The sequence below is a fragment of the Notechis scutatus genome, chromosome 1 (assembly GCF_049901735.1).
Source record: "Notechis scutatus isolate UNSWTSFEM ecotype Mainland chromosome 1, rNotScu1.2, whole genome shotgun sequence".
In the NCBI taxonomy this organism is placed as follows: Eukaryota; Metazoa; Chordata; class Lepidosauria; order Squamata; family Elapidae; genus Notechis; species Notechis scutatus.
The window spans coordinates 4686270-4700656 of record NC_142009.1 but is presented as its reverse complement, the minus strand read 5'-3'; the positions used below and the strand labels follow the sequence as shown (position 1 = coordinate 4700656).

The following is a 14387-nucleotide window of genomic DNA, read 5'->3' as shown; positions in this document are numbered from 1 at the left end:
TTTGGGCAGGCAGTTGGGTTTGCTCAATTCGCTGAATAATGAACTTAGAGCATCTTTTTAAAACTGGGGGGTGGTGGGGGGGGTGTTTGCGAGAGATTCCAACTTCGGAACCAGTTTCATTGGTTGATCTTTTAACCGGGCTTGGTGCCGTCCCTCTTTCTTACTTTGAAAATTTGCAATTCAACTCATCGCACCCCAAATCTCCTGCCAGTGGCTGGCAAAGGGATTGGGGTGTGGGGAGAGGAGCAGGAATTCTCCTCCACATGATTTCAAATTTCAGCCTCTTTTTTTAAAAGAAAGACTTGGAATCCCCGGCCGATGGGAGGGTTGGGGCCTGGGCCTGTTCAGCGGATGCTTCTTGCGCGGTTCTGAATGGGCTATTTTGCTTATTTCCACTGTCCAGAGAGCAGGGTTTTTTTAAAAAAAATCCTTGGTTGTTTCCCCCCAGTTGTGATTTCTGTGTTGGGGTTTCCAGGTCCTTCATCCTAAGTGCAGTTCTTAAAATTAGTCACCTGGTCCTTAAGTGAATCTGGCTTCCCCGTGGACAGAAGGTTGCCAAAGGGGATCGCGTCCACCCCGGGACGGCTGCGACCGTCATCAATCTGAATCCGTGGCCAAGCGTCTGACTTTTGATCACGTGACCAGGGGCATGGTGCAACAGTCATAAGTGTGAAAAATGGTCATAAGTCCCTTTTTTCCCCCAGTGCCGTTAGAGCTTCGAACAAAAATGAACCTGTTGCTGTAAGTCGAAGCTTACCGGTATTTATTTGTGGAGTTCTGGGTGCCTTTCTGGGCTGGGTGGTTTCCTTGCTGACGTTTCATGACCAAACGGTGTAACATCCTCAGTGCTAGGAGGGGGGGGGAAGAGGAGGAGGAGGAGAACTCTAGGGTCCTTGGTGCTGTTTTGGTGGTTTCCTTGCAGAAGTTTCATTTCTCAATAGCCTCAGCAATGATAGGAGGGGTTTGGGGGGGTGGAGGAGGAGGAGGAAGATGAGGAGGAGGAGGAGGAAGAGGACTGTGAAGTCCTTAGTGCTCTCTGAGCTTGGTGGTTTTCTTGCAGACGTTTCATAACCCCACTAGATAACATCATCAGTGCTAGAAGGAGAGGGAGAGGGAGGCGAAGGACCATGGGAGCTTGCAGACGTTTCTTTGCAGACGTTTCATGACTCAACTAGCTAACATCATCAGTGCAAGTAATGAACGTCGGTAACAAAACGCCTGCAAGGAAACCACCCAGCTCAGAGAGCACCAGGGACCCCACAGTCTCAACACCCTCTCTGTAGGGCATTTAATACATTTATTATATTAAATGTTATTTGTTTAATACATTTATTCATTATACACTGCCCATCGCATCCCGGAGCGATTAGATTCACAACTTTCTTTGGCTGCGTAAGATAAAAATTTGTTCTTCAACACGGGGTGACGTCCCTCACTTATGCCTTACATAGGTGGGTTTATTTAGGTGTACGGGTAGTCCTCGACTTAACAACGGTTCATTTTGTGACCATCCGTTGTCCGTCGGCAACAGCACTGAAAACACGTGAGTCGTGACCGGTTTTTCACACTTGGGACCAGGGCAAGCATCCCCGTGATCCAAATTCGGGCGCTCAGCAACGGTCTCATATTTACGACGGTCACAGCGCCCCGGCAGGGTCACCTGATCCCCTATTGCGTCCTTCTGACCAGCCAATTCAAGGGGGGAAGCCGGATTCACTTAACGACCGTATGACCACTGCAGCGATTCTTTTAATAACGGTGGCAAGAAAGGTCGTAAAATGGGGCAAAACTCACTGAATGAATATCTCGCTTAGCAGGGTAAATTCTGTGCTCAGTTGTGGTCGTAAGTCGAGGACCACCTGTGTATCCAATAATAATAATAATAATAATAATAATAATAATAATAATAATAATAATAATAATAATAATAATAGTGGTTGTAGTAGTAGTGGTAACCTGACCCAAAGCTGACCAAAAACTTACTTGGAATTGGCTAAAATCAGGAATACTGAAAAAAAGAAACTGAAGGCTTTATTTTGGCTACTCAAGAACAAGCCTTAGCCACAAATTGCATGAAGGCAAAGATTCAGCATGCTAGCACCAACTGCAAATGCCGCCTCTGTAATGAGAAAGAGTTGACCATTTAATCAGTGGGTACAACAAAGAGTTGACCATTTAATCAGTGGGTACAGTTGCTAAAATCATTCCACTGGGAACTGCCAAAAGTTTGGATTTGAGTTATAGTAACAACTACTGGGACCATCAGGTTGGGAAGGTTCTGGAGAATGACAAAGTCAAGATCTTGTGGGACTTCAGAATTCAGACGGACAGGCACTTGGCCCCACCCACAACACACCTGACGTAACAGGAGTTGAGAAGAAAAGAGTTTGTGGTTCATTGACATTGCAATACCTGGCGGTGCACGAATGGTAGGCACGCCGCAAGAAAAACAAATCACCGAGTATCGGGACTTGCAAATTGAAGTTGAGCGACTTTGGAAAAAGAAACCGTGTGTTATCCCAATTGTAAATGGAGCCCTTGGAGCCATACCTAAAGGGCTGCCTCGCTATTTGGAAATCCTGAATTTATCAGACTTGAATACCCCGATTCTACAAAAAACCCACCCTACGTGGAACAGCTTATATCCTCCGACGCTACCTGAACAGTTCCTGGGTCTCGGTTAGGACTCGAGCTGTTGAGCTGCCAACCAGCCCCAAAGGCTGTGAATCTCACTAAAGGATGATGATGATGATGATGATGATGATGATGATGATGATGATACTCGGAACAGTTTATATTTACGCTACCTGTTCCTAGGTCCTCGGTTAGGACTCGAGCTGTTGAACTATCAACCAGCTATGAATCTCACTAAAGATTTAATAATAACAATAATAATAACAATAACAACAATAACAACATTTTTTTTTACAAATAGCTCAAGGTGGTAGACATGCCTAATCCTCCTCCCTGCCTTTCTCCTCCTCTTCCCCTCCTCCTCCTTCATAAACCCCACTCCTTTCTAGCACTGATGACGTTACCTAGTTGGGTCATGAAATGTCTGCCAGAAAACCACCCAGCTCCTCCCACCTCCCCACCCTCCTCCTCCTCCTCCTCCTCCCTCCTCCTCCTCCTCCTCCTCCTCCTCCCTCCTCCCTCCTCCTCCCCCTCCACAATCCTGTGAGGTGGGGCCGGGCTGAGAAAGAAGGACTGGCCCAAAGTCAGCCAGCCGGCTTTCCTGCCTAAGGCAGGATTAGAACTCAGACCCACTTTCTAGCATGGAGGCCTGGGCTTACTCACAAGGTGGCTTAGAGATGCCTGTCGAAAAGGCCGAACGCTGCAGCAATCTTGACCCGCAAAATGTTTGTGTCGTCGTTTTTTCCAGCCGTCGAGATGAATTGTGTCTTAGCAAGGATGGCCAACCCGGGCAAGTTTAAGACCTGTGGACTTCAAGCATGGCTTGGCTGGGGAATTCTGGGAGTTGGAAGTCCACAGGTTTTAAACTTGCCCCTGCAACAAAGACTCCATCTGGTTCTCTCTGTCTCTCTCTTTCTCTTTCTCTTTCTTTCTCTCTCCCATGTCTCTTTTCTCCTTCTCTTTCCCTTTCCCTCTCTTTCCCTTTCTGTCTTTTTCTTTCTCTTTTACCTTTTTCTGCTCTCTCCCTCTCCCTCTTTCTTTCTCTCCCTTTCTCTTTCTTTCTTTTTCTCCCCTATATCTCCTTCTCTCTTTCTCTTTCCCTCTCTTTCTCTTTTTCTTTCTCCCTTTCTCTCTCTTTCCCTTTCTCTTCTCTTTCTTAGTCTTTTTTTCTTTCTCTCTTTTTACCTTTTTCTTGCGTTCTCTCCCTCTCCCTCTTTCTTTCTCCTTCTCCTTCTCTTTCTTTCTCTTTCTCTCCCTATATCTCCCTTCTCTCTTTCTCCCTCTCCTTTTTCTCTCTCTTTCTTTCCCTCTCTTTCTTTCTCTTCTCTTCTTAGTCTTTTTTCTCTCTTTACCTTTTTCTTCTCTTCCTCTCCCTCTTTTTTTCTCTCCTTCTCTTCTTTCTCTCTTTCTCCCTATATCTCCCTCTCTCTTTTCTTTTCCTCTCTTTCTCTTTCTCTCTTTCCCTCTCTTTTTCTTTTTCTTCTCTCTTTTCTCCCTTTATCTTGCTTTCTCCTTCTCTTTCCCTCTTTTCTCTCTCTCTTTCTCCCTTTTCTCTTCCTTCTCTTTTTCTTTCTCTTTCTTTCTTTCTCTCTCTCTCTCCATTTCTCCTTCTCCTCTCCCTTTCTCTCTCTCTTCTCTTTCTCTCTGTACTTTCTCTCTTTCTTTCCCTCTCTTTCTTTCTGTTTCCCTGCTTCCCGCTCTCTTTCTCACTCACTCATGCAAGGACGCACTCACAACAAACCTCACAAGCAAACACAGTTCTGTAGCCCATCTGGGAGCAACATGGGATTATTTGCCTTGGCAAGGCCTCCGGCTCTTCTAAATAAATCGAGGAGGCAAGACATGTGTTGGGGGATTCCTGGCCAGAAACACGATCCCACTGCCCCCCCTCCCTGCCCCCCCCTCTACTCTCCAACCTATTCATCTAAATATTGCAGGGGTATTTTAAACTAGCAACAGCTGACATCGAGTGTGACAGAGGCTGTCATGCAGGAACGTGTCCGTGCCTCTGTTTTTGTGTGTCTGTGTGTGTGTGTGTTTCAGGGAAAATGTTGGACTTGGCTGAGGAACAGAAGTACTTAATTTTAAAAAAGGTAAACAATGGCTTGGATGACCAACAAATGGATTTTACTTCAGCTCTTAGTTTTCTTTCAAACACTGGGTTGGCCCATTATTTCTCTTTTCTTTTCCTTCCTTCCTTCCTTCCTTCCTTCCTTCCTTCCTTCCTTCCTTCCTTCCTTCCTTCCTTCCTTCCTTCCACTCTCTCTTTCTTACTTTCTATCCCTTCTTATCTCTCTCTCCTCCCTCTTCCTTCCTTATCTGTCCCTCACCCCTCTTTCCTTCCTTCCAATACTTGAGGGGCTACTCCAGAGAGGAGGAAGGGGGTCAAGCTATTTTCTAAAGGGCCTGTAGGCCAGACAAGGAATAACGGATGGAAGCTGAACAAGGAGAGATTCAACCTAGAAATAAGGAGAAACTTTCTGACCGTGAGAACAATCCACCCACGGAACAGAAGTTGCCTTCGGAAGTTGTGGGAGCTTCATCCCTGGAGGCTTTCAAGAAGAGACTGGACTGCCCTCTGTCAGCAATGGTGTAGGGTCTCCTGCTTGGGTGGGGGGTTGGACTAGATGACCTACAAGGTACCTTCCAACTCTGATGATCTGCTATCTGTTATCTAAATGAACCGTTGTCAGGCGAGGATGACCAGGCTTTTTGAGAATGCGTAAGTGTGCTTCTAATTTTGTCACTGCAGATCCCTCTCTGACTGAAAATTCTTCTGGGAAATCTTTTCTTTCTCCTTAAAATATCCGTAGTCCTCAAAAGATCTGACCATAATAGAGCCTGCCCATTACGGTTCATAAGTCGTGTATGGTTGGATAAAGCAGGTTGTGACGTGTCTGACCCGGACTTTATACGAGCTTTCTTCTGGCTGTGGTTAGTGGCCATAAAACAAATGCAGAGGTCATTAAGCGAAACATTTTGCTATGGGGTTTTATTTCCTGAACAATTCAAGTTTGGGCAAAAATATTGTAAAATCTGGCTGGTGGCTGAGCACCTCAAATGAGGTCATGGGATCGTGCCCGGGGGGGGGGGGGAGAGCAGCGTCGCAACTTCGGAACCAAGTCATATGTACCTTTTCGGAGGGCTTTTCGTAACTTTGAACGGTTGTTAAGCAGCCGGTCATAAGTCAAGGACCCCTTGCATTTTTGTTTTCTGATCTCCCTCCCATCCTGAAACTCCTCTCTTCCCCCTCCCCCCATGCTTTGGACTTACAACCACATTGTAGCCTCAAATGTCTGTCGCTAAGTGAATTAAGGGAATTGTCTCCCGTTTTATGTCCTTTCTGGCCACCGTCGTTAAGCGAATCGCTTCAATTTGTTAAGTTTATCACGTGAATCTGGTTTCCCCTCATCAGAAGGCCTCAAAAGGGGGGGAGGGATCATATGACACACACCCCCCGGGGACAACTGTGACCATCGTAAATACGAGCGTCCGAATTTGGATCATGGCGATGCAGCCCCTTCCCAGTCGTAAGTGTGAAAAACGGTCCGAAGTCCCTTCCTCCCCCCCTCCCCCCCAGCAGCGTCACCACTTGGAACGGTCACTAAGCGAGTTAAGTTGTAAGTCGGGGGGCCGCCTGTAATTCGAACGGCCTCTCGTTTCAGCAACAGATCTCTCGCCCTTCTCAAGAAGAAAAAGTCGAAGAAAAAATAGAGGAGGAGAAAGCGGAGAAAACTGAGAAAAAGGAGGAGGAGAAAAGAGATGAGGAGGAAAAAGACGAGAAGGAGGAATCCAAGTAAGTCCATCCGGTGTGTGTGTGTGTGTGTGTTTGGGGATGTGTGTGTGTGTCTGTGTTTCTTCACGGGTGTGTTTGTCTGTCCGTGTGCAGGGGGTGAGCGCATGGTGTGCGTCTGTAGTAGCGTTTCCTTGGCGTCGTAAAAGGCCTTTCAAAGAATCCCGGTTGATTACAGGGAGCGTGGAAACGCAGGGAGTCCTCTAGTTACGACCACAATCGAGCCCCAGTTTTATGTTCCTAAGTGAAACCTTTGAGAAGGGAGTTTGTCCTGTTTTACGACTTTTCTTGCCACAGTTGGGAAGGAGGGAGGGAGGAGGAGGAGGAATAGGAGAAAGGAGGAAGGAAGGAAGGAAGGAAGGAAGGAAGGAAGGAAGGAAGGAAGGAAGGAGGAGGAGAAGGAGGGAGAAGAAGGAGGACTGAAGGGTCCTTGGTTCTCTCTGAGCTGGGTGGTTTTCTTGCAGACGTTTCATTAACCAGCTAAGTAACATCATCAGTGCTAGAAGGGGTGGAGAGAAGACGAGGAGGAATAGGAGAAAGGAGGAAAGGAAGGAAGGAAGGAAGGAAGGAAGGAAGGAGAAGGAGGACTGAAGGGTCCTTGGTTCTCTCTGAGCTGGGTGGTTTTCTTGCAGACGTTTCATTAACTAGCTAAGTAACATCATCAGTGCTAGAAAGGGTGGAGAGAAGAAGAGGAGGAATAGGAGAAAGGAGGAAGGAAGGAAGGAAGGAAGGAAGGAAGGAAGGAAGGAAGGAAGGAAGGAAAAGGAAGGAAGGAAGGAAGGAAAACGAGAAGGAAGGAAGGGAAAGGAAGGAAGGAAGGAAGGAAGGAAGGAAGGAAGGAAGGAAGGAAGGAAGGAGAAGAAGCAGGACTGAAGGATCCTTGGTACTATCTGAGCTTGCTTGTTTTCTGGCAGACGTTTCATGACCCAACTAGGTAACATCATCAATGGCAGAAGTGGTGGAGGGAGGGAGGAGGAGAAGAAGAGCACCAAGAATCAGAGAGCACCAAGAATCCCACAGTTCTCCTCCTCCTCCTCCACCCCTCCCCCTCCTCCTCCTTTTCATAAACCCCATTCCTTTGTAACATTGATGACATTACCTAGTTGGGTCAAGAAATGTCTGCCAGAAAACCATCAAGCTCAGAGAGCACCAAGGACCCCACAGTCTTCCTCCTCCTCCTCCAGCCAGGAGCTGGCCAGGTGAGCTCACGCTCTTTCGTACCATGGCCCTATCCGTCCAGCTTACCCTGCCCTGCCCATTCCCGATTTCTTTTTTTTTTCCCCCCATGTCTCCCCAGGGAAAATATCAAGGAAAAGGAGAAAATCGAAGTCCAGCCAGAGGAGTCCGAAGAACGGGAGCCCACCGCTCCAAGAGGGCGTAAGACGGCCAACAGCCAAGGCCGACGAAAAGGCCGGGTCACCCGATCGATGACCAACGAAGCCGCCGCGGCGAACGCGGCTGCAGCAGCTGCTGCTGAAGAGCCGCCCCCACCTCTGCCGCCCCCGCCAGAGCCCTGTAAGTTAAAGGGGTGTGTGTGTGTGTGCCGAGAACGGTCCCGTGACCATCTTGGTCAATCTTGGTTTGTTGCAACGTGCCTTCTTGCCAATCCTGTTTCTGGCTGTTCTGACCTAGGATTCCCCAACAGCACGAAACCGACTCCTCGTCCCGATAAAACCACTTTTTATTTAGTTTACAGTGAATTCCTCTCCAGCAATAGTCTTTCAAGAGGTTCCACAATTACAGACCTTTACTAGGCTGATATCTTCCAAACGCCACACTGTAGCAGACAATACTTGGCAAGAATGCAGGAACAGATCTTCACCCAAATGATCTAATTGCCTCCTGCAAAACCCCACTCCCCTTTTACTCCTCTGTTATTCCCTAGAGGAGGTCCCATTCACCGTCCACCTGTGGCTTTACTCCTGACTCGACCCTTGTTCCTTAGCTGTTCTCTTCTTCTGGCGGCTCTGTGCATGCGCACACTGGGAACAGGCTCCAACTGTTCTTCTTCCCCACTGATCTCCGACTCCGAAGGCAGCTGATAACTGTCAGGAGGCCCTGGACCCAACTCTGTCCCCAATGTAGAGCCCTCGTCAGAGCCTCCCCCAGACTCCAGGACTGGCCCATGTTCCCTCCCCAACCTCCTCCCTGTCCGAGTCTGCTGCCAGCTCCACTGGCCACTGGAGGGCCACAACACTGGCTTCCAAAATTCTTCCCATGATGCTCTGGGTTCGGAAAGCAGTACAGGTCATCCTCGGCTTACGACCACGGTGGAGCCCAGAATTGATCTTGGTTAAGTGAGAGACCAGTTGAGTGAGCTTTTCTCCCCTACTTCACGATTTTTCTTGCCGCATTTTTTTCAAGCGAATCGGTTCCGCCGTTAAGTGGTCGCCCAGTCGTTAAAAGTGAATCTGGCTTCCCCGTTGACTTTGCTTGTCAGGAGGTCACAAAAGGGGATCGTGTGACTCCCGGGACGCTGCAAGCGTCATAAACAGGAAACACTTCTCAGGGATTCGAGTGTCAATCACACGATCACAGAGACCGTCGCAAGAGTGAAAAAACAGCCGTAAATCTCTTTTTTTTTTTCAGGGCCATTGTAACTTGTGAACGGTCGCTAAAACAGTGCTGTAGTTGTAAGTCGAGGACCATCTGTGTAGGTAGTCCTCAAATTAACGGCCACAATTGAGTGCAAACTGTCCATTGTTAAGCAGGACGGTTGTGGAAGTGAGTTTTGCCCCATTTTATGACCTTTCTGGTCACCGTTGGTAAGTGAGTCACAGTAGTTGTTAAGCTAGTAATAACGGTTGTTAAGTAAGGCCAGGTAATAGTTGGCAGGAGAGATCACAATCTTTCTTGTCTCTTTCCCCTTCTCTCTGGCCTCTTCCCTCCCCACATAACCATGAATCATCTGATCTGAAATTAACTGTGTGATCCTGGTTTGGAGAAGTGGTACGGTGGCCTAGAGGTGGCACTCTTGCCTCACAATCAGGAGGCTGTGAGCTCAATCCTAGGTAGAGTGTTCTGACCCAACCTGGTCCCAAGAGAGCAAACACAAGACAAAGGCAGCAGCCCCCCACCTTTGAAGGTTTCACCCAGGAATTCTGTTTCTTCACAGATAAAAAAGGCTGTTTCCAACTAATTAGCTCCAACACGAAAGAGCCTTGCCAAGTTGTTTTTCAAGGCTGCCAAAAACCCCGCAGATAAATAGTTTACAAGAGTTTTCAAAGACTAACTATAATGTCCACGAGGCTGAGTTTCAGAACGTCTTTGCCTTCTGCGAAGAACGCTTCTTCAAACCTGGCTTTTATCCTCTTGAGGGAAGGGCCGTTACCTTGCAGCCTTACTCCCGAGTCGCTCGTGCTGCTGTAACTGCTCTCTCCTACGAGCAGCCCTGTGCGCATGCATGCACACTTGGCACAGGCTCCTCGGGAACCTCCTCATCGCTGCTGCCAGCCCCCACAATCTCTGAAGACAGCAGTCCACTCCCTGATGGTCCTGGCCCCTCATCTGAGTCCTCGCTCTCAGCTGTCCGCACCTGCTGCCGGCTAACCACAACAGAGAGGCAGATCTTTCTCTCTCTCGGCACAGTGAGAATTTACCTGCTGAATAAAACTCCCCATTGGCGACAGGAAGGGCATCTGGCCAGTAAAAACACTCTGCTCCATTCCTAGTTTGGAGAAGGCAGAACCGCTTATGGATGCTCAGACAGCAAGGAATAAAACAGCTTGTTGTTTAATCAGTTCACCTAGTGACCATTCGAAGTTACAACGGCCCTGAAAATCGATTTGTGACCGTTTTTCACCCTTGCGACCGTTGCAGCACCCCCGCGGTCACATGATCAAAATCCAGACACTTGGCAATCAACTCGTATTTATGACGGTCACAGCGTCCCCGTGGTCACACGATCCCCTTTTGCGATTGTTCCGACCCAAGCGTTGTTCAAATCAAACAAAACACAGAGTATGTATAAAAGCAAATCTCTTTAATGTGGCGCTGTGAATTCTGTGCATCCACAGCCAAGAGTCATTGTCCCAGATAAGAGCCAGCCCTGTCCAGGTTGTGAAAGGCTGCCAAGAACAAAAGACTAATGGCAGACAAATATCCAAAGCCAGAAGTTTAAAAAAAAAACCAAAGCGGAGTAAGCAGGGCTTCAACGAGGACACTTGAGTAGAAAGAACTTCTTTGCTTCCTGCAAAGAACCCAACCCCGAAGGCTAGCTTTTATCCCTGATGGGAGGAGCCATCACCTTGTAGCCTTAACTCCCGAGTTGCCCGTGTGTTGTGGTTAGCCAGCAGCAGGTGAGTGGACGGCTGAGGGGAGCGAGGACTCAGACGAGGGCCCAGGACCATCAGGGAGTGGACTGCTGCCTTCAGAGATTGCGGGGGCTGGCAGCAGCGATGAGGAGGTTCCCGAGGAGCCTGTGCCAAGGGCACGTGCAGGAAGGATTACTCGGAGAAAAGAACAATTACAGCAGCACAGGCGACTCGGGAGTCAGGCTGCAAGGTCATGGCCCCTCCCTCAAGAGGATAAAAAGCCAGGTTTGAAAAAGCGTTCTTTGCAGACAGCAAAGAAGCTCTGAAGCTCAACTGGTGGACATCTTAGTTCATGTTTGGAGAATCTTGTAAATTAGTGAATTTTGGCAGCCTTGACCAACCATTTGGCAAGGCTCTTTCTTGTCGGAGTTAATTAGTGAAAAGCAGCCTTTTATCTCTAAAGGAATAGAATTCGTTATTAAACCTTAAAAGCTGGGGGCTGCCGCCTTTGTCTGCGTTTGCTCTTTGGGAACCCGGTTGGGTCAGAACACCGTGCCGCTTCAGCGGCTTTTTTTCTTCGTGCACTTCGAACACAGGCACCCCAGGATCCTCTTCGTCACTGCTGCCAACCTCCGAAGGCAGCACCCCACTCTCCCATAGTCCTGGCCTCTTCCCTGCATCCCACGCAGGCCCCTCGTCCGAGTCCTCGCTGTCAAGAGACCTCAGCCGCCGCCCGCCCCTGCTGCTGGCGTCCCCTTTTTGTGACCTTCTGACCAGCGAAGTCAATTCACTTAACGACCGGCTTACTGACTTAAGAACGGGAAGTGATTCCCTTCACAAAGGTGGCCAAGCAAAGTTTAAAGGGGAGGAAGCCACCTTCTCTTGGACGACCGTGTCTCTCATCGAACAAACCGAAGGGATTCGGGGATTCACTTAGCGACCGTGACAGGAAAGGTGGTAAAATGTGGGGGAACTCCCTTCACAAAAGTCCTGCTGAGCAGCAGACATTTCAGGCTCCACTGAAGTCGTAAATCGAGGACTTGCCTCTACAGGATAGCCAAGAAGAAAAACGTTTCATTGCAGGACACGGTTTGACCAGTCTGAATTAATTCACTTTTATGGTTTCCGGTTTTTTCTTTCGGTAAAAGCCGGAAGGGTTTCCATGCCATCTTGCTTGAAAAATCTTAAAAATAAGAAACAAGAAACTAACTAATACACTTAGAACAGGGGTCCCCAAACTGGACAACTTTAAGACTTATGGACTTCAATTCCCAGAATTCTCCAGCCAGCATAGCTGCCAAGTTGTCAAGTTTGGAGACCTCTGAACTAGAAGAAAGCTGGCTGAGGAATCCTGGGAGTTGTAGTCCACAAGTCTTAAAGTTGCCACAGTTGGAGACCCCTGGTATCTATCTATATAAAACCCCTCATGCATCATCACAAAATCTCCAGAACCGTAAAAACCTACAAACTTGAAATTTGGCCCGTAGGTTCCTCTTGGCTTCTAGGGGCTGACTAAGAAAGGATTTTTCGAAATGACCCTGAGAGCATTTACAATATTTCCTATATTATTATTATTATTATTATTATTATTATTATTATTATTATTATTATTATTATTATTATTATTATTATTATTATTATTATTATTATTATTATTATTATTATTATTATTATTATTATTATTATTATTAACAAGTTCTGATGCTAAGGAGTTGTACTCCCCCTTCCCACCTGAAAAAAAAAAAGAAATCTCTTCCAAATGCAAAACACAAGCCGAGGAGAGAAGTTTCAGTTTCAGTTTTACTTTCACAGCAGCACCAAACAGCTTTGAGTACAGAACAGTTGAGCTAAGCCACGCCCAGGCACCTTGCTGTCTCCTTCTTGCTCACACAGCAAATACTGTTTCCGTTTCCAAACAGCCCTCCTCTCTCGCACCCTGACAGGACGCTAGCCAAATGAAATACCGATGGATGCCGGTAGGCAGAGGCAGCATTTTCCCCCCCTTATTTTCCTCCCCAGAAAATAAGCCCCAACCACATAGTTCCAATACCGAAGCACAAATATCGAGCTGGTACAAGTATCTCTATAGGATGCAGGCCTGGCTGGGGAATCCTGGGAGTTGAAGTCCACAGATCCTCAAGTTGCCACGGTGGTGGGACTCCCGGGCCATAAATCTTCCAGGCGGCATCCCCAGCCGGATGGCCTTTTGTGGGCTGAGTTCCTGGCCTCCTCCTCCTCACCCCCCCTCCACACACACGCACACCCCGCACGAGAAGGGGATTTCTCTTCCTCCTCCTCCTCTCCTCCTCCTTATTCTTGTTTGTCTATTTCCTTCCTCCCCCCTTCCTTTTTTAAAAATGTTTTTTGTTTTTGATGTAATAAGAACTGACGCCCTCCCGCTGTCAGCGGGCAGGGTTCCCAAGCGGCCGGCCGGAGCAGGCCTTCCTGTAAACAGATTAATAGATTATGCGGAAAGCACAAAGTCTGGCCTTTTACGCCATCTGACCGGTTCTCCTCTCTCTCTCTCTCTCTCTCTCTCTCTCTCTCTCTCTCTCTGTTCTCTCTCGTTCTTCCTCTCCCCTTGTTTCAGCTTTTGCGGAGCCAGTGGAGACCTCACGCTGGACAGAAGAAGAGATGGAGGTTGCAAAGAAAGGTAAAACTAAAGCAGGAAGAAGGCTTCCTTCCTTCCTTTCCTTCCTTCCTTTCCTTCCCTCCTTCCCTTCCTTCCTTCCTCCTTTTCCTTCCTTCCTTCCTTCCTTCCTTCCTTCCTTCCTTCCTCCCTCCTTCCTTTCCTTCCTTCCTTCCTTCCTTCCTTCCTTCCTTCCTTCCTTCCTTCCTTCCTTCCTCCCTCCTTCCTTTCCTTCCTTCCTTCCTTCCTTCCTTCCTTCCTTCCTTCCTTCCTTCCTTCCTTCTTCTTCCTTCCTTCCTTCCTTCCTTCCTTCCTTCCTTCCTTCCTTCCTTCCTTCCTTTCCTTCCTTTCCTTCTTTCCTTCCTTCCTTCCTTCCTTCCTTCCTTTCCTTCCTTCCTTTCTTTCCTTCCTTTCCTTCCTTCCTTCCTTCCTTCCTTCCTTCCTTCCTTTCCTTCTTTCCTTCCTTCCTTCCTTCCTTTCCTTCCTTTCCTTCCTTCTTTCTTCCTTCCTTTCCTTCCTTCCTTCCTTTCCTTCCTTCCTTCCTCCCTTCTTCCTTTCTTTCCTCCCTTTTCCCTCCCGCCCTTCTTTTCTTCCTTTCCTCCTTCCTTCCCTTTTTCCTTCCTTCCTCCCTCCCTCTTCTCTCCTTCCCTCCTCTTCCTTCTTACCTTTTCCTCCCTCCCTTGCTTCCTTCCTTCCTTTTTATCTTCCACTCTTTTTTCTACTTCCTTCCTTCTCTCCTTCTCTCCCCTTCTCTCTCCTTCTTTCCTCTTCCTCCCTCCTTCCCCTTCCTTTTTCCTCCCCTTCCTCTTTTTCTTTCTTCTTTCCTTCCTTCCTTCCATCCTCCGTCTTTTTCCTTTCCTTCTTCCTTCCCTCCTTCCTTCCTTCCTTTTTCTTTTTCTTTTTTTTTCCTTCCTTCCTCTTTTCCTCCTCCCTTCCTCCCTCCTTCCTTCCTTCCTTCCTTCCTTCCTTCCTTCCTTCCTTCCTTCCTTCCTTCCCTCCCTCCCAATCTGTTTGTTTGTTTGTTTGGTCTTTGTTTGTTTCCAGTCCTTTTTGGGGGAACCAAAGGAGCCCGTGTGAC

General features: G+C 47.9%; 1 protein-coding gene across 1 annotated transcript in view; it reads left to right on the top strand.

Annotated features, from left to right (window-relative positions):
* Positions 1-14387, top strand: part of NCOR1 (nuclear receptor corepressor 1) — a 192026-nt gene that overhangs the window by 87611 nt on the left and 90028 nt on the right. The window contains 3 exon segments of the mRNA XM_087968131.1: positions 6300-6430; positions 7725-7942; positions 13271-13333. Of these exon segments, the coding sequence (XP_087824257.1) occupies positions 6300-6430; positions 7725-7942; positions 13271-13333 (412 nt within the window).